At 41.2% G+C, this 24588-nt stretch overlaps 1 protein-coding gene and 1 pseudogene across 10 annotated transcripts in view; one reads left to right on the forward strand and one right to left on the reverse strand.

Moving 5' to 3' along the window:
• FRY (FRY microtubule binding protein) overlaps positions 1-24588 on the forward strand; it is a 433556-nt gene that overhangs the window by 338069 nt on the left and 70899 nt on the right. For all 10 annotated transcript variants that reach the window (XM_045069583.1, XM_045069582.1, XM_045069576.1 and 7 more), the window contains 7 exons: positions 3948-4047; positions 4324-4495; positions 10630-10886; positions 11360-11506; positions 12929-13097; positions 14268-14358; positions 20530-20612. In XM_045069583.1, the coding sequence (XP_044925518.1) occupies positions 3948-4047; positions 4324-4495; positions 10630-10886; positions 11360-11506; positions 12929-13097; positions 14268-14358; positions 20530-20612 (1019 nt within the window). The remainder of the gene's footprint in view (positions 1-3947; positions 4048-4323; positions 4496-10629; positions 10887-11359; positions 11507-12928; positions 13098-14267; positions 14359-20529; positions 20613-24588) is intronic.
• LOC123389015 lies at positions 4615-9302 on the reverse strand (annotated as a pseudogene).

Here is a 24588-nt window from a genome sequence, read left to right on the forward strand (position 1 = left end):
TCTAGGTAAAGGCCTTGGCAGAGTAACCAGCACAGAGTAGGCAGGTCATAACATAAATGTTATCCATCGTTCTTCATTATCCTCACCACAGCATGTACACGGGCTTTCCCTCACTTCTCATCTGACAAATCAACCTTATGCTTTTTTGCTCATTTAATAACAAAAGTTTTCAAGTAATCCAATCAGGAAATGGGCAAAAGACATGAACAGACATTTCTGCAAAGAAGACATCCAGATGGCCAACAGACACATGAAAAGTGCTCCACATCACTCGGCATCAAGGAAATACAAATCAAAACCACAATGAGGGGGCACCTGGGTGGCTCAGTGGGTTAAAGCCTCTGCCTTTGGCTCAGGTCATGGTCTCAGGGTCCTGGGATTGAGCCCCGCATTGGGCTGTCTGCTCCGCGGAGAGCCTGCTTCCTCCTCTCTCTCTCTCTGCCTGCCTCTCTGCCTACTTGTGATCTCTGTCAAATAAATAAATAAAATCTTTAAAAAAAAAAAAAAAACCACAATGAGATATCACCTCACACCAGTCAGAATGGCTAAAATTAACAAGTCAAGAAATGACAGATGTTGGCGAGGATGCGGAGAAAGGGGAACCCTCTTACACTGTTGGTGGGAATGCGAGCTGGTGCAGTCACTCTGGAAAACAGTATGGAGTTTCCTCAAAAAGTTGAAAATAGAGCTACCTTATGACCCAGCAACCGCACTACTAGGTATTACCCTAAAGATACAAATGTAGTAATCCGAAGGGACATGTGTACCTGCATGTTTATAGCAGCATTGTCCACAATAGCCAGACTATGGAAAGAACCTAGATGTCCATCAACAGATGGATGGATAAAGAAGATGTGGTATATATATACAATGGAATACGATGCAGCCATCAAAAGAAATGAAGTCTTGCCATTTGTAATGATGTGGATGGAACTAGAGGGTATTATGCTTAGTGAAATAAGTCAGAGAAAGACAATTATGATATCTCTGATATGAGGAATTTGAGAGGCAGGGTAGTGGTTGTGGGGGATAGGGAAGGAAAAAATGAAACAAGATGGGATCTAGAGCAGACAAACCATAAGAGACTCTTAATCTCAGGAAATAAACTGAAGGTTGCTGGGGGTTGGGGGGGTGGTTAGGGATAGTGTGGCTGGGTTATGGACATTGGGGAGGGTGTGTGCTATGGTGAGTGCTGTGAAATGTGTAAGCCTGATGATTCACAGACCTGTATCCCTGGGGCAAATAATACATTATATGTTAATAAAAAATAAATAAATGTTCTAGGGACACCTTGATAGCTCAGTTGATTAAACATCTGCCTTAGGCTCAGGTCATGAGCCCAGGGTCCTCAGTAGGAAGCCTGCTTCTCCTGCCTGCTGGTGCTCGCTCTCTCTTTGACAAATAAATAAAAACTTTAAAAAATAATAAATTTTTTTAAAGTTCTAGAAAAGTAATCATTTTGGAATGCAAATTAGTAAAGCCATTTTGGACAGCAATATGGCATTATCTACCAAAACTTTAAATGTAGCCCTTTGACCCTGCATGACCTCTTCTAAAAATCTGTTCTAAAGAAAGAACATTTGGTGTTATAACATTGAAAAACACTGTAACTATGAAAAATGAAAATAACCTTTAAATGTCTGCAAATGCAGGTCAAAGTCTGGGCTTCTCAGGAAACAGACACAGGGTGGAGATTTGAGGGCAGGATGTTAATTAGGGAATGCCCTTGGGGTCAATATCTAGGGGGAAGTGAAGGAAGCAGGACTGAGCAGAGAAAAAGAGACCTCCACCAGTCCCACAGGGGCTGCTGCTAGTTGTGGGCATGACCTTGACTTAGGTAAATTTCTTTGGCCGAAGGCAGTTCCCAGAGAGGGATTCAGCCAGAGATCTCAGCCTCCAACACTAGTTGGAGGATTGAGTGCCTCAGTCCTGAAAGGGAGATCCAGGTAGCACACCGCAGCATCTGCTACAAGGTTGGTTATTTATGGTATAACCTTATTGTGGAATACTGTACAGCTGTTAAGAAGAGTGGGGAAAGGCTCATTCACTGAAAAGGGTCATCTCCAAACAATGCACATGGGTATAATCACATTTATGTTGACAATCCTGTGAGATAGGGAAGAGTACTTATTTATATACACACTTTAAAAAGGGTGGTTGCCTCCAACAGTTGGGGGAAAGAAAGGAAGTGAGCATTTCCACATTTTATTCTGTACATTTACCTACACTCAGCACCAACTCACCAGCTGTGTGAGTGAGCCGTTTTCAGAATACTCTGGCCTTATGTGCTGTTTGAATGTTTTTTTGAAAGTTGCATTCATGTGTTACTAATAAGATAAAAAATTAAATTTGATTAATATCAAAAATAAGAAATGAAAACTATCCTTTCTCATGTATTTAACAAGTGCTCACTATAATCTCTTACTAAGCTTACTGGAAGGTGGACATATATTCATAATAATATGATGCCTTTCTTGAAGGATGATTGTTCAAAAACAGAACTTCTTAGGCAATTATAATTATATTATAGAATCAAAAAAAGAACCCACAAGAAAACAATCACTTTTTTTTTTTCACCTTCAAGCCATCTTCTTCTGCTTTCTGAAGTTTGCCTCAAGATAAATGTCACTCACTCACTCACTACCTATGGACCATTTCCTAATTGTTTATTTCACCAAGAGTTTTCTATCTATGACCTCTCTTCCACTGGAAAAAAAACATACAGACTTTTTAAGTCATCTTTAAAGAGTATTATGTAGCAAGAAAAGAAAATGTATTTAAGTTCCGTGTTCCATTTGATTATACTGCTAGGAGCCACATCACCTTTTGGCTGGGTTCCTACTCCCCACCCCCAGTTTCCATCCCAGGCATGCGATCAATTACCAGATCCTGCCCGTTTTCTCTCCTTAGTGTTTTTCAGATCTTGTCCTCTCCTTTCTGTCTCTACCATTCTTGCCCTAATTCACACATCAGTTCCCCTTTGGAGTATTGCAACAGCTCCCAATATCGACCCCCTTACGAATCCTTTCTCTGCAGAGCACACAAGAGTGCTTCATCAAAAGCAATGTCATTGCCTCACTCCCCTACTGCAAATCCTGTAGGATCTTTTTAACTTTTAGGATGAAGTCCATCAGCTGGTTATCTTCAGAAACCTAGTCCTATCTTCTGTTCCTCTACTAACTCTTTTACTCGGTCTGCTACACAGAGACTCTTTCCTTTCCAGAAGGGATCTTGCTGCTTCCTTCTTGTCATTTTCAAAATGCGGTTGTCTCTGCTTGGAACACTCCCCTGTGTTACCCTTTCCATGACCTGGCTAATGTCTCCTGGCTCTGCAAATATCAGTTTACTTGTTTCCTCCTGGAAAAGGCTTCTGTCACCCCAAGTCTGGCGTAGGTGTCCCTCATTGGGATTCTGTAGCTTGCTGTGCCTACTCTCATCATGACTAGATCATATAGATTATCTCCCTAACTATATAGTAAGTCTCCCTTAGAGGAAGAGACCAGCCTTACTTAACTTAGTGTCATGAGTACTGTACAATTGTTCCTGGTATATGTATGGTGATTCCTATGTTTATATGGATTGAATGAAAATATTAAATCTGTGAGCTACTGAGAAATATAAACATATCATCTTCTGTTCTTTCTATTTTTATTTGGTTTTCATTAAAATCTATTTACATTAGATAGGTATTTCTGTGTTCAATTATCCCAGTGCAACAATATTCAATTTTAAACAAAAATAGAGCTATCTCTCTTCTCCTAATAAACAGCAAAAGAATGGGGGGAGGGGAATGGCCAAGTGGGAAAATGGGCATGAAAATGTCATTAGTAAGTGTGACTGAGGTCAGTCTCTCTCTAGAATTTTGAGAGGTAATGATTTATCACGATGACTAACCAGGCTGTCTTATAAACTGTGGTTTGTTTTTTTGTTTTTGTTTTCTGTTTTAGGAACTATCCCTTCGACATAGTGACATTGTTAAACCTTGTTCTATTCAAGGCCTCTGATACCAATAGAGAGATCTATGAAATCGCCACGCAGCTCATGCAGGCATGTATCATCTACTTACACAGAAACTTCAGAGAGAGGGTGGTTGATACCCGGACGGCTGCTGATTGCTGTGCATCGCTGGTGGGGATATAGTAGCAGTGAGAAGACCGTGACATAACCTTCTCTAAGCACGGGAACTAACTGATGCTTTACCTTTAATACCATATGATGCATTTATTACTTTTGTTACTATGAAGCTTGATGAAACATAAATCCTCCTGAGACTGCCAGCCAATGTTTTTTCATGCCATTTCTCACTTTCCTACCTCTCTCTAGATCCTTGAAGCCAAGCTTTTTGTGTACTCAAAGAAAGTTGCTGAACAGAGACCTGGCAGTATTCTCTATGGAACACATGGCCCACTGCCACCCCTGTATAGTGTGTCACTAGCGCTCCTGTCATGTGAACTGGCCAGGATGTACCCTGAGCTCACGCTTCCACTCTTCTCAGGTACCATGCAAGGACACATGTGATCATTTCTGCACAAAGTTATCTCCCCTTTACTTTATTTTACTTTATTTTATTAAGAGAACAAATCTGCATTTTTATTTATTTACTTTTCAGCAAGTTTAAATCCCTGAGGGGTACATTGTCACATGGATTCTGTGTCTGGCAGCCTTAGCAGGAAGGTTGCTTCAGAATTTGGACCGAACTGTGTGGCTGTTTCCATGAGGCCGAGTTACCTTACCCCAGATTACTCTGGTTTTATTGGGTTTACCACTAGGATTCACTGTGTTGTTCCTTGGTTTGTACACATAAGAGTATCTCCTGTCTAGAGAGAATTTAGTTTCATCTCAAGCATAAACATCCTCAACTGGGAGAAGAGCTGTGTGTTCCTTCTGGTTCCGGAGACCCCTGTTATAGCCAGCAAAAATGGAAAATGGCCTTGGACCACAGGCTTCGAGAGAACATTTGTTTTTTTAGGAGTCCTGTTACCAGCAGGCTTCCACAAGCTTCAAAATAGTGGAAAGAGATCAGGGAGACTGGAATCTTCCTTTTTCAAGTCAGTATCATTTTGGAGTCAAATTATTGATATTAAATTCATAGATCATATTGCTTTGGACTAACTCCACTTACATATAAAAGTCAATTCTGGAATACATTTAAATATTTAAAAATGTGTTTATCTAAAATAGCATAGGTTTATCTAATATAAATAGGACAAATGCAGAGATGCTCAGATTTAGTCATAAACCTTCTAAATAACTTACATGTGTAAAATTTCCCAAATAAGTTAAATATGTGTGGCATAATTTCTAATACATATGAATCACCACAAGTTGGTCTTCGTGGTGTTGGGGATGGTGTTTTATACCTTGTTTGTTGCTACATACATAGGTTGTTGAGAGTTCAGATTTTTAGCACATCTTTACAAGTAGTCTTTGTGAGTAATTTTTGTAAAAAAATCACCTTTAAGGAATTACATTTGTTGATTTAAGTTCCTGCCTGAGGAGCACCATGCTAAGGGGCTGATTTTGGTCTCTGTTGGTCCTCTTTTTCCATCTGTGTTATCAGGATCTCCATCCACATCCTCCTCCATCCCCCCACCCCACCCCACCCCTGCCCAACATCCTCTGCTTACAGTCCTCAACCCTGCAATCCACCCACTACTCAAAACCAAATATACACAGCACTTCTCCACTAAAACTTCTCTGCTCAGCTGTCCTAAAAATAACTGCTGATAAGTGGTCTATATTAGGCACTTTATGTATACTTCATTTATCATTTCATTTCTGCAACCCCACAAGTAGTGGTTAGAAATGAGGCTCCGGGTTTGACAGCCTGGGTTCATCCCTGGCCCTGCCATTTGCTGGCTGTTTAACCTTGGGCAAGTCATGGAACCTCTAAATTCCATGTCCTTATTGGCAGTAATAACTACTTCAGAGGGTGCAAGGATTAAAACAAGCTGATAAACCCAAGCAGTTCGCTTAGTGCTGGCTTGGAATCACCACCACCACCACCACCACCACCATCACCACCACCACCACCATCACCACCACCATAATCACTCTTCCTATTTTACAGATGAGATGCTAAGGCTTAGTGACATTAAATAATAGGAACTCTTTCACCAATAATAAAAAAAAAAAACCTCCCCTTCTTCCAAACTTGCTTTCCACCTTTTCATCCAAGAACCTCTACTCCCATCTCACTTGATCTTTTACATGCCACGCCCTTTTGTCCATCCTTGCTTCTGTGCATGCTTCCCTTTTCCAGAAATGGCCCTTCTCTCCTTCTCCCTAATTCCAGTCTTCCTGAAGACCTAACTGAAAATCTGGGGTGCCTGGGTGGCTCAGTCATTTAAGTATCCAGCTCTTGGTTTCTGCTCAGATCATGATCTCAGGGTCATGAAATAAAGCCCTGAGTCAGGCTCTGCACTCAGAGGGGAGTCTGCTTAAGATTCTCTCCCTCTTCCCCATCAAATAAATAAGTTAATTGGGGAAAAAAAAAAAAAGACAATACCCAGGGTGCCTGGGTGGCTCAGTTGGAAGGACATGCAACTCTTGATCTTCAAGTCAAGCCCCATGTTGGTTGTAGAGATTACTCAAATAAATAAACTTTTTAAAAAGTCGGGGAGCACCTGGGTGGCTCAGTCAGTTAAGCATCCAATCCTTGGTTTTGGCTCAGGTCATGATCTTAAGGTTGTGAGCTCAAGCCACATGTCATACTCTGCGCTCAGCCCAGAGTCTGCTTGAGTTTCTCTCTCTCCCTCTCCCTTTGCCCTCCCACCTCTCTAAAATAAATAAATATATCTTATTTAAAAAAAAAAAGACTTAATTGAAAATATGCTTCTGCTGTGAAAACCTCTCCATCTATCTGCAACAGAATTAGTCATATCCTTGTCCCATACCTAAAACAGTGGGGGGATTCCAGAAAAGACTTCCTGATAAACTAGTTCACATCAACCAACATTTGAGAGCCACCTCTGTGCCAAGTGCTGTGCTTAGATTATAGGAACACAGATGTGAATAAAACAGTCTCTTTTACATCAGTGGGTCATAATCTGGGAATAAGTAAAGATATGCAGTCATCTGGTTTGATAACAGAGAAGCAGGTGCAATTATTAAAAAAAAAAAAAGGCACTTTCTGTGTATGAGATAGAAGACAACAATTATTGGGCCAAGAATATCAGGCAAGACCTCCTAGAGAAGTTGGTGTCTGAGCTGCAGTTGGAAAGAGGAATAGACATTTGCAAAGCAGGCAACTAACTGACATTAGAGTTGGTAAGTAGATAGGTATTACAGACCAAGGAAATAGCACATGGATTGACTTAGAGGTAGAAAACATGCTGCATTCCAGAGATGATGTAGTGTTCGGTTTGGCTACTACAACATGCAGGAATGGGAGAAAGCTAGAGATGATCACAGGCAGACAGAGAGGCAGAAGTCAAGTTTTGGAAGGCTTTGCATTGTACCATAAGCAGTTTGTGGGACAGTGACTGCTAGGTGCTCCTTGAAACCCCTCAGAGCCCTGGGAACAGGGAGAGCCTCCACCAAGCTGCTTGGGTTCTGAAAGCCAGTGAAAGCCACTGGCCAGTTTAAAATAAGAGAGGGGGACAAGAGAGCAAAATGCACTTTAGAAAGACTGTCTGAGGGATGGATGAAAGAGTATCCATTTAGACCACATCTATTGTGGTCTAAAGAGAGAGGATCAGTTGAGGAACAATGACAGTGGTCCACAGAGGAAACTATGAAGGCCTGAACTAAGACAGCCCCATGAGAATAGAAAGGGGAGACCAGAGTCAAGTGCTTCCAGGCAGGGTATACAGAAGGAAGTCCCTGGTACGATATGTGGGAGGTAAGGCGTGATTACCCCACCTCGAGAGCCAGGCCAGGGAGAAGGGGAGGCTAAGGACAAAACAGAGATCATGAACGCTGCTTGGGTTATTGAGGGTAGGTGTCTGTCAGACATCCCTATGTGGAGACAGACCAGTGTCAAGGGAAGGCCAAAAGTAGGACTCATGGAAGAATAGAAGATAGAACCAAGGCAACAGATGAGATCATGAGTGAAGTGAGCACTGAGGGAAAGAACGCACTCAGACCCCCAGCTTTTGAGGACTGCGCCCAGAAAGAGTGAGGGAACAGACAGGGATGGAGACCCATCCAGAGAGGAAAGAGAACACCTAGAAGGTGGGCATCATGGAAACCTAGAGAAGAAAGGATATTGGAGGAGTGAGTGAGCAGTCTACAGCCTTGAATGGATCAGAGAGATCCCAGGAGTTAAGATCTAAACATTACCATCTGGACCTCACAATTCACAATTACTGTTAACTGTCAGTAGTTTCTGCAGAGAAAGAGCAGCAGAAGCCACATCTCAGTGGCGTTGCTGAGAAAGCAGGAAAAAGAGAAGAGGGAGTGACAGTGGAATTTGAAGAGTCTGAGGGTGAATGGGATTTGAGCTTATTTTTTGCCCAAGAGGGAACAGCTGGTAACGGGCCGGACAAATCCAGGAAGAGGCGGTAAATAGTACAGCAAGTTTAAGAAAAACAGAAGCTCATACAATGAGTGACATGTTCAATCTAAGTTTTTCTTCAAGAATTGACTGTAGGGCTATTTTGATTTATGAAGAATAACTTTTTAAAAATAACATGGAAAAAGGACATTATAGAGATTTTCTAGCTCTTGTTTTCCCTGCTTCTACTATTAAAAACCCTGTGGTGAGATTTTTATTGCCTATACTGTCAGATGAGTTAATTCCTTGGAAGTTGCCAAACGGGTTGCACAGGTCATTCCCAGAGGAGCCAGAAACTGTACTGAGCAGCCCACCGACGTCCTCTTACTTGCCTCCTTACCCTTCTGAAGGACCTCTACAATCCTGGCCCTCATTAGGGTGCCTCCCCCCCACACACATCGGTTGGACCTTGGGCCTGACAGACAAGATGTAATAAACATCATAGATAAGCAAATCATGTAATGTGTTAGAAGGTAATCATTGCCTCAAAAAGACTAGAGGTTTTATGGCACTGTTAAAAAATGTATTTTTAATAGTGGTTGTCCCTCCTATTGGAAGGATTTATTCCCCTCCAAATTCCCTATCCTTTTCTAGCAGAGTTAAAATAGTTCTTTTGCTATCACATGCCCTGAATCCATGTAACCAGAAGGCTTTTCCCTCACCGAACCCATATAGCACTCAGTTTGTTCCTCTCCGTGTCCTTTGTCACTTGCCACCTCGCCCCAGAGTTACCTCTCAACATATTTTGCCTCAGACTCTCCTCCTCAGGGACATGAACTGAACCTTGAGTCCTTGCTGGCTCCATCGTGCCCAGCACAGTGGCTTGCCCCTAGAAAAGGCCCCATGTATTGAACAAATACAGGTTCTGGGATCTGAAGGATCTGGATATATGTTGTAAAAGTTCATCGTATCAGTCATCACATCCATAAAGTTTAGAAATTAAGTCAATTTTGACATTTTGAGCTACATGGAACATCACAGCTTTACTCTGATTATTGTGGTCCAGAATTAAATAGATTGATAGTCTTCAAGATTAAAAAAAAATGATAATTGTAATTTTAGGAAAAGGGCCAAATCAATTAAAGCTACTGTTTCAAGGATCTAGTGGATTATGTTTGTATAATTCCTGGCATCTGTGTTGTTCTACTGTTTAGCGGCCAAGAGCTCTCTGAAGGAGATTACATGCCACGCTGGGTAATCTCAAGGGCATCAAACCGTGCTTTCGGAGTTCCCTTAGAACAAAACCATTTCCTCTCTTGATGTTAGAAATAAAAGATTACAGGCAGCTTGCCGCCCATAGGTAATGCTGTGCTTTTATTTCTAAGGAAAGCTTATTCAGATCACAACATTAAATGCTGCTGGCCGTGAAACAAGGCATAAATGCTATCACAGAAAATCATGGTGAACTCACTGGGCTGGATGTCCAGTTTTACCCTTCTGATTCCTGTGTTTCATAAAATGATGTGCAGCACGGAGCCTGCAGCTGCCACATAGCTGGCAGTTTTCAAGTCCATTCCGTGAGCATGAGTCCACACACTGGAGGTTCAGTGACTTCTCAGTTTCACTGAGAAGAACTCATGGAGGACACTTGGTAAACTATCAGAAGAGTGGAAAGATAATGGTCCTTGTCATAACAGTCCCAACCACTGCTTATTAAGAGCCTCCTGGGTGCCCAGCGCTGTGCTCAGCATGCAATATACCTGATGATCCTCTCTCCTGATCCTCACAGTGGCCCATTCTACAGATGAGGAAACTGAGGAACAGAGAGGTTAAATAACTAACACAGAATTTCCTGTGTGGAGGAGCTGGGATCTAATCACATGTCCTTCTGATTCTGGGCCCCGTGTTTTGTCCGCCCTGATGCCCCTCTTCCATGGTAGTGGATTAGAATTCACGAAGCCTCACACCTCACTCCACCGTGACCAAGCCCGTGCTTCTCCTGCTGTGCTCTCTGACCACCCTCCGCAGAGCACCAGATGTAGCTGGAAGATTCCGAGGCCTTGGGGAGCTACTGTATATGAAAATGCTTTTTTGTACACTGACGTCACTGTTTGATCTGGCAGTTGGTGTAAATAGCTCCGTTTTATTTGACGAGCTAATGCACGGCTCTGTGTCCCTGCCCTTCTCTTTAGAGGTCAGCCAGCGGTTCCCCACGACACACCCAAACGGGCGTCAGATCATGCTCACCTACCTGCTTCCTTGGCTACACAACATCGAGCTGGTGGACAGCAGGCTCCTGCTCCCAGGCTCAAGCCCCAGCAGCCCAGATGATGACGTCAAGGACCGGGAAGGGGAAGTGACTGCTTCCCACGGCCTGAGAGGGAGTGGCTGGGGCTCCCCAGAAGCTACGTCACTGGTCCTGAATAACCTCATGTACATGACAGCCAAGGTAAACTCCGAGGATCCCTGCCTCAGGAACACGGCTCTGCCGTCCAGGAAACCCCTGGGTTACTCAAAACCTGTGCTGCGCAGTCAGGGCAAGTGGCACTTACCATTCAGAATCTCACGAGCAGGTCCTGGACCGTGGTGTGGGTTGCACAGCCATGTGAATGTACTTCGTGTTGCTGAACCGTATGCTTAAAAAGGGCAAACTTTATGTTATGGGCATTTTATCACAATTATTAAAATTAATAAAAATAATAACACGAACATATTAAAAATCATGACAGTAAGTATGTACATGAGTGATTGGATGCATGATAAGTTGCTGAAAAATGGCATCTCCCTGAGGAATGGCCCTGTCTCCCCTTCTTAGGATTTTGACATGGTCATGACCCTTACGACGACTTTTAACCAAACATTTTGCATCCTGCCGTTTTTCCCACATGTCTCCCGGGCCGGTTTTTCTCTTGTGTGTTACAGTACGGAGATGAAGTTCCTGGGCCAGAAATGGAAAATGCTTGGAATGCTTTAGCCAACAATGAGAAATGGAGCAACAACCTGAGGGTCACCTTGCAGTTCCTGATCAGCCTGTGTGGGGTTAGCAGTGACACGCTTCTCTTGCCCTATGTAAGTGGCCCTCGGACTGTCAGGAGTCTCTGCTCCTTTCGGTTGTATCTGCAGCTGCGGGTGAGAATGTGCTTTTGACTTTAAGTAAAATGGAGATATTGAGTTTGTCAGTCAAGCTACTCTCCCAGGAGCTCATCTGCATATTACTGAGGGTGTCCTTCCCCCTGAGAAGCAGGCTGCAATATCCTAGGGACACCTGTCATCCTCTTTCTAAGCCTTTGGATACAGAAACTTGTGAATTAAGGGGTGGATATTTTCCTAACAGTTACTAAAAGCTGCCTTCTGTAAACAGTAGACCGAATATGTAGGAGAAACTCAGTAACACATTAATTATGACTAATATAAATGTTCGGTATTTCCATCTTGATGCTCTTAAAATGGAATAAAAAGGGAGAGTATCTAGGTGTTTCTCTTCAAATGTAGGTGTTAGGAGAAATGAAGAGAGAGGAATCTTCCTGAGATACGTGATATTTAGTGTTTGTATTTAAAGGTGATCTGATCAATAAAACAATAGTATTTTTAAAACCCTAACTCACATGTGCAACTGATGAAGCATCAAAAACTAATGATGTACTGGGGTGCCTGGGTGGCTCAGTGGGTTAAGCCGCTGCCTTCGGCTCAGGTCATGGTCTCAGGGTCCTGGGATTGAGTCCCAAATCGGGCTCTCTGCTCAGCAGGGAGCCTGCTTCCCTCTCTCTCTCTCTCTCTCTCTGCCTGCGTCTCCATCTACTTGTGATTTCTCTCTGTCAAATAAATAAATAAAATCTTAAAAAAAAAACCACTAATGATGCACTATATGTTGGCTAATTGAATTTAAATTAAAAAAAATTTTTTTAAATAAAATAAATTAGAACCTAACTCAGTTGGCATTTGTGTGCTGTTGGTTCTTGTGAGAGATTTTCTGCCTGCCTGCTCTTTTGAACCACCTAAGCCCTACTGTGGCTTCCAGGCCTCAGGTTGGACCGCGAGGGCCACAATAATGCAGAGCTTTAATCCAAACTTACTTTAAAAAAATTTAAAACCCTACAGGTAGCTAAAATACCATGGTTTTCATGGGAGTAGAGAATAGCAGAGACTGGGTTCCTTATTTAAACAAAAATAACTAGCAGTGTTCCCCCATGGTTTGTATGAATAAACTACTTTCTAGATAAGGCCTTAGCCAGCAAGTTTTCAGCTGAGAGAGAATTCATGTGCCCTAAAGGTAACTTTTGTAAACGTGGCCATTAGGGAAGATAAGGCCTTTAACGTGTACTCCTGTCAAACAGGCATGTGAAGAGAGGTGAATTTTAATCCAGACACTGGAGACCATGGAGCCAAGCTATGAGGGTGGGGAGGACATGTTCGTGGAGAGGAACTGGTAACATTTAGCATGCTTGTGGGCGAGGCTCTGGAAGATATCCCTCGTGTTCTGTTTCTTCTCAGATTAAAAAGGTGGCAATCTACTTGTGCCGTAACAACACTATTCAGACCATGGAAGAGCTTCTCTTTGAGCTGCAGCAGACGGAGCCGGTGAATCCCATTGTCCAGCACTGTGACAACCCGCCCTTCTACCGCTTTACAGCCAGCAGCAAGGCCTCCGCAGCGGCCTCTGGTAGGGGAAGTGCAGCAGGGTGGACATCTTGTCTTAGATCTCTGGGGTTTTCTATATGGAGAGCACTGAAGGGATGAAAGTATATGTGTGTGCCACTTTTCCCTTATTCCTGTGTAAACTTTCACTTCAGAGATGGCTTCAGGGGCACCTGGGCGCTCAATTGGTTAAGCATCTGCCTTCAGCTCAGGTCATGATCCCGGAGTCTCAGGATCAAGTCCTCATTCAGGAAGCCTGCTTCTCCTTCTCCCTCTGCCCACCCCCTGCTCGTGCCTGCATGTGTGTGTTCTCTCTATTTCTCTCTCACTCTCTCTCAAATAAATAAAATCTTAAAAAGGATGGTTTCAAAATAGCTGAGACTTGTTAAGGGCCTCATCAATTTAATGAAATTATTTTGTAAGGGTGACCAGCAGTCAGTGACCCAGGACTGGTAAGCCATGGAGCTTTGTACTTCAGGCTGATCCCTGGCAGGACATGGCAATCACTCAGGAATCTCCTTTATGGACCCTCCTTCTTATATCTATGGAATTTTCTTGGCTAATGGTTGCCCAGAGTTAACTAAAATGCCCCTCAACAATATTATCCCTTTCAATAAATCAGCTTCTCAGCATCATTTTATGAAATATATAATGTCGTCCTCAAGTTCCTTGAAGCAGGCTTCCCTTTGACTTTTCTAATATAATAACTGCCTCCAAACCTCTCTTCTCCCCCCTGGTCTCTCATCCTCTCTATTTGCCCTGTGCCTGCTGCCAGAGCATGTTCCCGCAGGGAAGCAGTAGCCCAGGGATCAGAAGCTCTAGGTACTTGGACTTGCTTCACTAACATTAGTTTAATAACTCCTGGACCCAGAAATACTAAAGCAGCTAGCAGCAGGGTCAGCCACTATAAATAAGCTCATTACCTAAGTGGTCAGGAAGAAAGTGTTTCAAGAATGTTGTAGCCTCACTTTATAAAAGAGTTGAGGAATTTGGTTTGACCCTAACAGATGTCTGGGATTCTCCCATTTCAGTGGTGAGGGCTTGGAAGATTCTTTAGAATGTCTGAGATTATACAGAAGATGTAAGGAGTCTTTCAAACATGAGATTTTGTTAGAAATCCTTCACTGTAATTACTTGAGAACCGGGCTTAACCCTTCCCCCCCACCACCACATTTTTTTCTAATCCTACCTACAGGAACCACCTCCAGCAGCAACACGGTGGTTGCCGGCCAAGACAGTTTCCCAGATGCTGAGGAGACCAAGATATTGAAAGAATCTGATGAGAGGTTGGTGCACTAATTTGGCTTAATATCCGGTATGACTTTCAGCAATAGACTACACAAAGGCATCAGTAAGAGTTTGTGGTGTTTCATAAATTACACACACACACACACACACACACACACACATTGTTCTTAGCTTTTAGAAACACAAACTGACTCTGATTCTGCTCTGTATATCCTTAAAGATGATTTCTCCCTGAGAAAAGCCAGAGAAGAGAGAGATTAAGAGGGATGTCATTCTGGTGGTCGAAACCCACTTACCACAGAGCTTACTAAAAACCACTCGTTCTGTTAGTGGGCAAAGACCATCTGGAATTAGAGGGAATTTCCATGTGAAATTCTAAGATCTGATTATGGACTGATTACTTAGAGATTGAGTAGTTGTCTTGAGGTGAGTTCTATGAATGTCATCATTTTTATTACATCTCGACATGGTCAGATTTGGTTAACCAACAACGCTGCCTTTTCCTGCTAAAAGAAGCCTCTAGTCCCTTCACATTAGCTCTTTTATGGCATTTCTCTTGCCCCTTTTCACTGCTTAGAGGCTAACTCATAAATAAGTAAAATCTGCATCACCATTTCCTGCGGTTAATTGTGAAGAACAGAGAAACAAACAAAAAGAAATAAATAGGACTCAAAAAATAAAACTTAGATGGGGTGCCTGGGTGGTTCAGTAGGTTAAGCATCTGACTCTTATTTTCAACTCAGGTCATGACTTCAGGGTCCTGAGATCCAGCCCTGTGTTGGGCTCCGTGCCCCATGGGGAGTCTGCTTAAGTATTTTCACTCTTTCTCTCCCTCTACCCCCCCAGTCTGTGCCCTAAATAAATAAATATATTTTTTAAATCTTTAAAAATAAAAACTATTTTTACTTTTAAATAAATATAATGATTTATATTTATTTATATGTTTATTAATTATTATGTTAATGTATTATAATATATTATATAATAAATATATGAATTATATTATATAGTCATTTATAATAATAAATTATTGTATTTATTATATATTATATATACATATTTATTATATTATTATATATATTTATTCTCATGGGTGTTGAAAACTCTTTAGGCTGACCATTTTCTAATGAAAACTCCCGAGGAGCCCTTTCACTTAAGAAATCAGTAATAAGGGGGTGCCTGGGTGGCTCAGACGGTTAGGTGTCTGTCTTCACCTCAGGTCATGATCCCAGGTGTTCTGGGATTGGGTCTCATATCCGGCTCCCTGTTCAACGGAGAATCTGCTTCTCCCTCTGCCTCCACTCCCCACTCACTTGCTCTCTCTTGTGTGTACGCGTGCATGCACAAAAATAAATTTTTAAAAATCCAAAGAAATTAGTAACAAGGATGAGATACTCATAGAAATTCATAATGGAGAAAATTCATAGATCCAATAATAGAAATAATTCAGTCAAGCCATAATGCTTCCAGATGCTTCATGACCATCCTCAGGATTTCATCCTGCATGAGAATATGATGGGGGCTGCAGGTGGAAGGGTATATGACGTAAGATGGTCTGCCTTTGGAGTTTTGAAGGCTCATTTCCAATTCGGGGAAGCCCTTATCACACTCCTCAGTGCCTCCATACCTGGGTTGCTGCGCTGCCTTAATTCCAGTGGTCAATCACAGGAGCTTTCCTTCAGGCAAAAAGCCCAAACCCAGTGAGTCATGAGCACAGACCTCGCCCTGTGCAGATCACTAATAAAGTCCTTCCTTTTTTTCTTGGAAATGAGTAAAGGTTTTCACACTTCCCACATCAATGACAATACATGATGATTAACTAACATGTTTTTAGTCCATATTTATTATCACCTTCTTTGGAAAATTTCCTCATGGTAAATAATCACATTATGTCTCTAAAGAGATTTCTACTTCCTACCTGGAGTGTAACATTCTTTTTCATTTATTGTCTAGACTGAATTTTCCAATCTTCATTTTATTTAGGGTAGAAACATGATGAATGTCTATATATTAACATCTTACTACAAAGGCCCCTTAAGGACCAGAGTCCTGAATGTCCTGCCCAAGTTTTTAGTGGTGGCCCTTGAAATTAAGAAGCCAATCATCTCTCTAATATTGAGACCAGAGAACACCTCGAATAGAAGCTTTCTTTTTTAACTCTTGCTGTTTTTCTCTCTCACCACATCTCTGTTGGCCATTGGAAAGCCTGACACATTTATGTACCCATACTTTTTATACATATACATATATATCTGGTCCTTTCATAATGGCTATATCTATTTAATCTATAGCTTTACTGATCATATTTATATTTAAGTAAATATAAATATGATCATACATATATGACTATTCTATCCCAAAGGATACCATTATTCCATTGATCCTATACTCCATCTGCACGATTTCTCTAATACATTCTCTATTTTCTACTTATTACTCTTCCTTCTTGTAGACTCTTTCATGTTGATTTGTAGGTACTTGTACACATGCTTGTCTCAACCACTAGATTTTCATTCTTGGAAAACAGAAACCATATATCTCATACAAATATTGCTATCCTTAATAATTAGCCTATAACGCTATACACAGAAGGGATTCTATAATGTTTATTCAGTATGTGAATGAAAATGGGAGAAATCTCATAGCCCCAGAGATAAGTTGTCCAAACACCATCTGGCCCCTCTTTCTCCCTCCCTCCTGCTAACCCCATTACAGAAGAGTTACTTACTCTGTTCTTTACAGTCCTTGTAGACAAAGACTCTACAGATACAATTGGTCAGAAATACTGACCAGACTGCTGTGTTACTCAACTCCTGGGGGTATTAGTCCCCAAAATACATGATTGGGCTCCAGGGGGCACCATGGAGTTGTGCAAAGAAGCAGGCCTGATGCCATGTTTTTTTCCCAGCTAGATGAATGGTCCTTTGATGTATTTCGGTAATATTTAATATTATCATGTCTACTACTAAAGTTCAGATTAATATAAGGGTAAAAGAATAAGGGCCAAGCTAAGAGAAGAGTAAGAAAGTTGTGTCAAAATTCCTCAAATGCTCACTAAGGAAAACTACTAAAAGTTAATATTAACTGAACCTTGAGTTCTTCAAGAGCCAAAGTAAAAAATAACACAGTGAATTTTATAACTTTCAGTGTGTAAAAATAAACAAAACAATTCATTGGAGGCTACTAACAGAAACTACCCTAAATTCCTATTATTCTAAAGACTTTATTTGAAGAGAGAGCAAGAGAGAGAGAAAGAGTATAAGCTGGGGGAGGGGCAGAGGGAGAGGGAGAAGCAGGCTTCCCACTGAGCAGGGAGCCTGATGAGGCAGGACTCTCCCCGGCCTTGGGATCATGACCTGAGCCGAACACAGACACTTAACCAACTGAGCCACCCAGGCACCCCGAAACTACCCTAAAATCAAAGAAGGATTTATCGTGTTGAATTTTTTTTTTATTAAACAACAAAGCTAACACATTTTTTATTAAAATAGCTATGATAGCAGTTTGTAAAATATGCAGAACCATAAGTATTTTTAATGTATCAACCCTTAATAAATCCTTATTTGATAAATTTATAGTTCCATGAAAGGATTTTTCACAGTGAGCCAAAGCAATAAGCTTCAAATTTATAAATTTCTGGTGATCTCTGTTGATACAGGGATAGAAATTAATAATCTACAAAAAGTTGCCTAAGTATTACTTTGAGCTAAATCAGCAAGTTAAAATTTAGAGAAACATTTTGTCCTCCTGGTTTTTCTCTTATATTCGTGATATATTTCTTAAGACATGTACCTTTGATGTTAAAGGGTATTTGGTCTACTTAATCCTTGAAATTTTTCTAAAGCCCAGACTGAAATTGTTTTCTTCAAGCCAGGAAAGCAAAGGAAAATAACAGATTTTAGGAGACAGTTTTTACTTTTTTGTTGTTGTTGTTGCCAACTTATACTTTGCTACACTATGGTTTTGACCTTCTCCAGACTAAAGAGAACAGTCTGGAAGGGGCTTGTTGCCCTTGTTCATCTTGGCTTCATAACCTCTGCCTTATCCTCCTTTATGTGCATCTCAAAGGAAAAGAGAAGAGCTGCCATCCATTCTATAATTCTTTCTTGCCTGACCCTTCCAGAGTGCCATTATAAAGCTAGCAAATACTGTTTATGGTTCATGAGCTCTGTCCCATGGACGTCTCCAGATGTGGAATTCCTTTCCCCCGAGTATGTTTATTGCTGAATGGGCTCTGCCTACACTGTTTTTAATTTTATATTTGTCAGCACAAATGTGATTAAAGAATGTCTTCGGAAGGTAATAGGTTGGTCACTTTTCTAATTCCGTAAGTTCAGTCTGATGTAGACAGACTAAGCAGATGTTCTAGCTGCTCTGTTATACGGATTCACAAAGCAGTAGCCCAAAAGATATGACAATAATGCTTGAAATACAGAGTTTTTATGGAAAAGATGGCTGCGTCAGTTGCAGCCAACATCGAAGAGGTCAGTAAAACCAAAATCAAACATGGACGGAACTGGAGGAGATTGTGCTGAGTGAAATAAGTCAAGCAGAGAGAGTCAACTATCATAAGGTTTCACTTACTTGTGGAGCATAAAGAATAACACGGAGGACATTGGGTGATGGAGAGGAGAAGGGAGTTGGGGGAAATTGGAGAGGGACAGGAACCACAAGAGACTGTGGACTCTGAGAAACAAACTGAGGTTTTGGAGGGGAGGGGGGTGAAGGGACAGGTGAGCCTGGTGGTGGGTATTTAGGAGGGCACATATTGCATGGAGCACTGGATGTGGTGCATAAACAATGAATCTTGGAACACTGAAAAAATAAAATTTTTAAAAAGTGAACAAAACTAAATTTAAAAAAAAAGAAACAACCGAAGTCGTTATAGTCCATTACATTTCTGTGCTCAGCAAATCTAAGTCACTGATGTTCTGAGGTTAAACACTGGGACAAGGTAGGTGTCTTAATGGCACTTGAGGACTTTTTCCTAAAGCATCTCTTTCTCTCCATTGACTGGAGGATAGATACAACCCTGCATTCCCCAGTGTTATAGAGAGAAATAGAGTATTGATCTGTTGTCAATTAAGGCAGAACACCAGTAATGAAGGGGACCACACCTGCTCTAGTTTGAATTTTCCAGATATTTCTAGATAACCTTAGTTCTTTGCTTTGACTACATATATATTAAGTAGATAAAACCTGTTCATCATTTGATATAAAATAAATATAAAATTTTATCATCACTTCCCCTCAGTCACCCCCTTGCCCTACGTTGTAGGCCTGTGGATGACAAAAATGCTATTGATTTGAAAGCCTTTGGTTCCCTGAAGAGAAAAGGCAAGGCATTCTAGAAATTCAAGGTAGAGATATAATAACTAATCCCTTAGGGCTGGATGTCTCACAGTGTGGGAAACGTTCTTGTGTTATTTCTTCTGATTGCCACAACAACCCCCATGAAGTAAATGGTGAAGTATTCTTCTTCCTTTTTGGCAGGTGGAGACATGGGGTCCCCAGGGGGATACAGGACTTGGCCAAGGTCACAGAGCTAGTGAGGGAGAGCTCAGCCCTAAAGTCACCTGTTCGTCTTCTCAGAGGCACATGGCTCTCAAAGCACCCTCCTCCTGCCACCTTTCTGTGGTTGACAAGTTGTATAACCTTTCTCATCCCGTTTCCTCACATAGGACCTTTTCCTGAAAACCTTTAGATCATTTTAAGGGAAACTGTAAAGCTGATAAAGCCCAGGGTTTGTTAGGAAACCATTTTTATATATTCCCAATTCTATCTGTTTTAACTTAATCAGTCAGTCATTACTTACCTTACCTGCCTTACGCCAGGTTACCGTGTGAATAGGGATTTAAATTATGATTTAAATAGGGATAAAATTATTCAGTGTCATTTCCATTTTCTTTCTATCAAATGTTATATTCTGGCTCAATCCAAATATTAACCTTAAAATACGTATCTTATGAAGGCTTGAACCCGTGAATCTGAGCAAGGGTGACCACACTGACCCTCTCAAGGAAAACAAAATGCTTGAGGTACAGTTTTTACAGTACTCTTTGAGGAAAAGCATCATTGGAACTCACTGCCAAAAAACTCAACCACTGAATAATAGTATGTATTTATGAGTAACTGCACACACACACACACACACACACACACACACACACACACGTCAGCATTTCCAATGATTGTTCTTGTATTTCAAGGTTTAGTAACGTCATCAGAGCCCACACCCGCCTAGAGTCAAGATACAGCAATAGTTCTGGAGGATCGTATGATGAAGATAAAAGTAAGTGCCAGCAGGTTGTTCAGACGGAATACAGGTGGCTGGGGAGTGGAAAATGAGCATTTTGATTATTCTTGTTCTAATTACTGAAAAGAGACCCATAAATATTAAGTAACCACAAAATCCAACTCTGCAGGTGAGCACAGAGTCAGCATCTTAAAAGTCAAAGGAAGCCATGCAGTGAACAAATCAAAATTAGAAAACGTCGAACTACAGCCCAAATCTGTATTTTTATATGTGTGGCATTTTTCCTTGGTGATGCAGTTGGGGAGAGCCTAGTAAGAAATTGTCCCACTAGAGAACAGATACTGCATTTCAGGTTTTCGACCCGTCTTAAGAGTAGATTTGACCTTTAAGCTCTGTGAGTCAGCTCGCCCAGGGGAGGATCTGTTTTCACATTGAATCTCTCTCCATGGCATAGTCTCAATAGCCAAGGGAAGACCTCACTAAACTGGGAGATGTAACTGTCACAGGAATTTATTCATACCCTGGGAAGGTGGGAACACCAAAAAGGTCAATGCATTCATTTATTTTGTTTAAGCCCTGGACAGCTTCTGTGGATACCGAGCAGGTAAAGGGTAGCGCTTGGTCACAAGTGCTGCAGAAATTCTGGAACCAAAGAATGCTCCCTGGGACGTTTTGCTATGCTTACGAAATCAGTAAACTATCTGGTGGGATTTATGTGTCTCTTTTGGTGGAAATTTTAAGAATGGTGGTATTTCATGAACTAGGTTCATTTGTCAAAGCACAGGGCCTCTGTAGCTATTGTTCTGATTTGTTTTGTTTTTATGGAAAATGTGTAGAGTGGGTAAGGGCTACAAAGTTGTAATGACACTGTGTTTCAGCTGTCCTGACTCTCCTTCTTAATGCATAGTCAGGCATCTCCAGCATTGAAATTACCAATGGAAAGGATAGCTAAAATCCATATATAATTGCCATACTCTAACATAGGTAGTTTCAACTGTGCCCCTATATAACTTCTTACTGTCAGTCGGAGATAAAATAAAGTCCTTTGTACTTTCTTTTCTTCTGTGCCCTATCAGGGGGACCGTACTCACCAAACACTGAGTATTTGAAATCTCAGGGGCACCAACCATCAGTTTAGGATGGGACTAGATTGTACAAATGAGGAGAGTAGTAGCTGAGAAATGGAGAGCTAGTCATTCAGGAAAAGTCTGGTTGCTATACAATAATAACTCAGAATTTGAGGACAAAAAAAATTGCATCATGAAAAGGTGAAACAGGGGCACCTGAGTGGCTCAGTGGGTTAAAGCCTCTGCCTTTGGCTCAGGTCATGATCTCAGGGTCCTGGGATCAAGCCCCACATCAGGCTCTCTGCTTAGCAGGGAGCCTGCTTCCCCCTCTCTCTCTGCCTGCCTCTCTGCCTACTTGTGATCTCTGTCTGTCAAATAAATAAAATCTTTATAAAAAAGAAAGAAAGAAAGAAAGAAAAGAAAAGGTGAAGCAGTCAAATTCTGCCCCCCGCCCCTGCCAGAATGTGACAAGCATAACAAAACCTAAATCTATGACAGTGGGTTTTACATCAGGAATATTGTTGTCTTTGCCAGTTGATTCCTTCGAACTGTATCTCTTTGCTCTGGGTCCAGGACATAGCATGTGATAGAAACGCTATAATAAAGTAATTTCAGTCATTTTAAAAAATACATAAATAGTGAATTTCAGAGGCTAATTATAGTAAAATTAGATAATTGTGTCATTACACAAACTTGCATCACTGGTTTTAGGGACAAAAAGAAAAAGTAGTAGAAATATTTGTGAAGAGGAAAAAAAAAACTATGGTGAATAGTTGTGAAAGCTTTGAAGTTGTGAAAGTTGTGCATGCTTTCATCATGGTCTCTATTTCACCTAGAATGTTGTTTTTACAAACTTGTTGTATGGTATAAAATAAGCAGCATTTTAATGGGAAAATTGGGGTACAGAATTTGAGTTCAGTTGAGTCGTCTGTAATAATAACCTTGACGTGGTGGCAGTTACTGGCCAGAGGAGTTCCAGTTCATAGCATGTCATTTGGGGACTGAGAGTTTCTATTTTAAATTATTCATATAAGAGGAAATGAAATCAAGTGACTCAAACCATATTCTCATCACAGAAAAACCCAGAAAATATCTGCTAAGCTGGTTTTCTAGATGTTTAAGCAATAGAACTTAACTCTGGCTGTCTGGAAGGGGCAGCACGTCTACTAGGGCACAAATCCCCTTGGGACTTTGGTACCTGGGTCCTCCTTGGTGTTATTTTTGGTTCTAGCTACACAGTGAGGGAAATGGCCTGTGCCATAAGAAAAGCAAAGATTGGTAGGCTCAACTTCAAAACGTTATAGCCACACATCTGGTGTATGTGAAGGGCCATTGTTTTCTCCCTGAATTCCTGGGAGGATCATTAGAGATAGAAAGAGTAAGAAGGAATCAGGAGAGACCTAGTGCCCCAGGGCTTCAGAATCTGGGTTTACCCAGGTGGAAGGACTGTGTGCAGCCTCCTGAGCATATTTCCTATTATTTAAAAAAAAAAAAAATACCCTTGAGTAAAATAGACAAAAAACAGATTAAGACACAGATCTATAAAAATCTTCCTACCAGTATGATGTAAGCTTTTTTAGAACTACTTAAAATATCTGCATTATTCTCTAAGCCATATGCTAGTGTACTTAACCCTATAATAAGGATACAACTAGTTGAGCTGGATAGCAGGTGAGGCCTAATAGGCCAACAGTAGAAAACCAGTTTCAGTCCAACTTATTCCTAATCTAACAATCCAGTACATTTTTGCTGCTCAGGTGTGTATCTGAGAACATCATCGAAACAAAGTATACCCTTTCCTAACAGAAATCTGACAAGTTTCTTTTTTTCTTAATTCTTTGATATTCCTTCCATTTCTGCTCTCCTTTTAAGTTTTATTATAGAGTAGCTGATTACTTAGAAGTACATTTTGCAATGAGCTTATCCTAGACACTTAGTCAAAACGTTCATTTGCTGAAAGTGAAACATTCTGTAGGTAATTTACTGGGAGGTCTGAGAAGATTGTCATACATGCTTTACATTTCTCCTGGGCTAAAACCATTGTGGCCAAGATTGATGGCATGGAATTTATAGGGTTCCAGTTGTTGATTTTTGGAGTGCTAGTAAGACCTAACGCTTTGAGGCAAATCCTGAACTTGCCCTTGGAAAACTCCCTTCCCTGACATCCCAGAAGTGGGCTGTGTCCTCATCCCTGCCCTTGCCCCATGCCTCAGTTTTCACAATGGGAAGACACCCCCTCCACTGGTTCTGTTAACCGCTAAGGACAGAGTTCTATGTAGTACAGCAGCCTTGAAGCTGTTATCTCTCACTGCCTTTCAAGATCGCAGCCAAGAAAAGCTACATATAATAGAATTTGCTTAAAGATGATCTAATACACCCTTCTTCTTAATACACTACGATCTGAGTTGTAGGACAGAGCAAGCTTGTCTGAAGACATGTACCTGGCCCATATCATGGGGCCCCCAGTGGAACTGCTTGTCTTAATGCCGCTGGCCTCTACTGAGACCATTGTTAAGAAGGAGCTCCATGATGAGTCTGGCTAGAGGTTTATTAACTTTGTTGATCTTTTCACAGAACCAGCTCCTGGTTTCATTGATGTGTTGTATTTGTTTTTAGTTTCTGTAACATTTATTTCTGCTCTAATATTATTATTTTCTTCTTTCTGGTGGATTGGGGTTTGTTCTTTTTCTAGCTCCTTTAGGTGTAAGGTTAGGCTGTTTTCAAACTCATTGCTGTATTTACTTTAAAGATAGAGTTGAGGAAGGTCTTTCATTCAAAAACTATTTGTTGATTCCCTACTACTGTCAGATACTGTTCAAGGTATTAGGGAAACAACAATAAACAAAATAAAGTCTTCACTGTTGTGGAGCTCATATGAGAGTCAGAAGAGGGACCCAGTGCCTATGAATGGGTGAACTGTGCCAGGAAGGAAAACTAAAGCAGGG

This window comes from Mustela putorius, unplaced genomic scaffold (genome assembly GCF_011764305.1).
Source record: "Mustela putorius furo isolate JIRA1106 unplaced genomic scaffold, ASM1176430v1.1 tig00003942_pilon_pilon_pilon, whole genome shotgun sequence".
Lineage (NCBI taxonomy): Eukaryota > Metazoa > Chordata > Mammalia > Carnivora > Mustelidae > Mustela > Mustela putorius.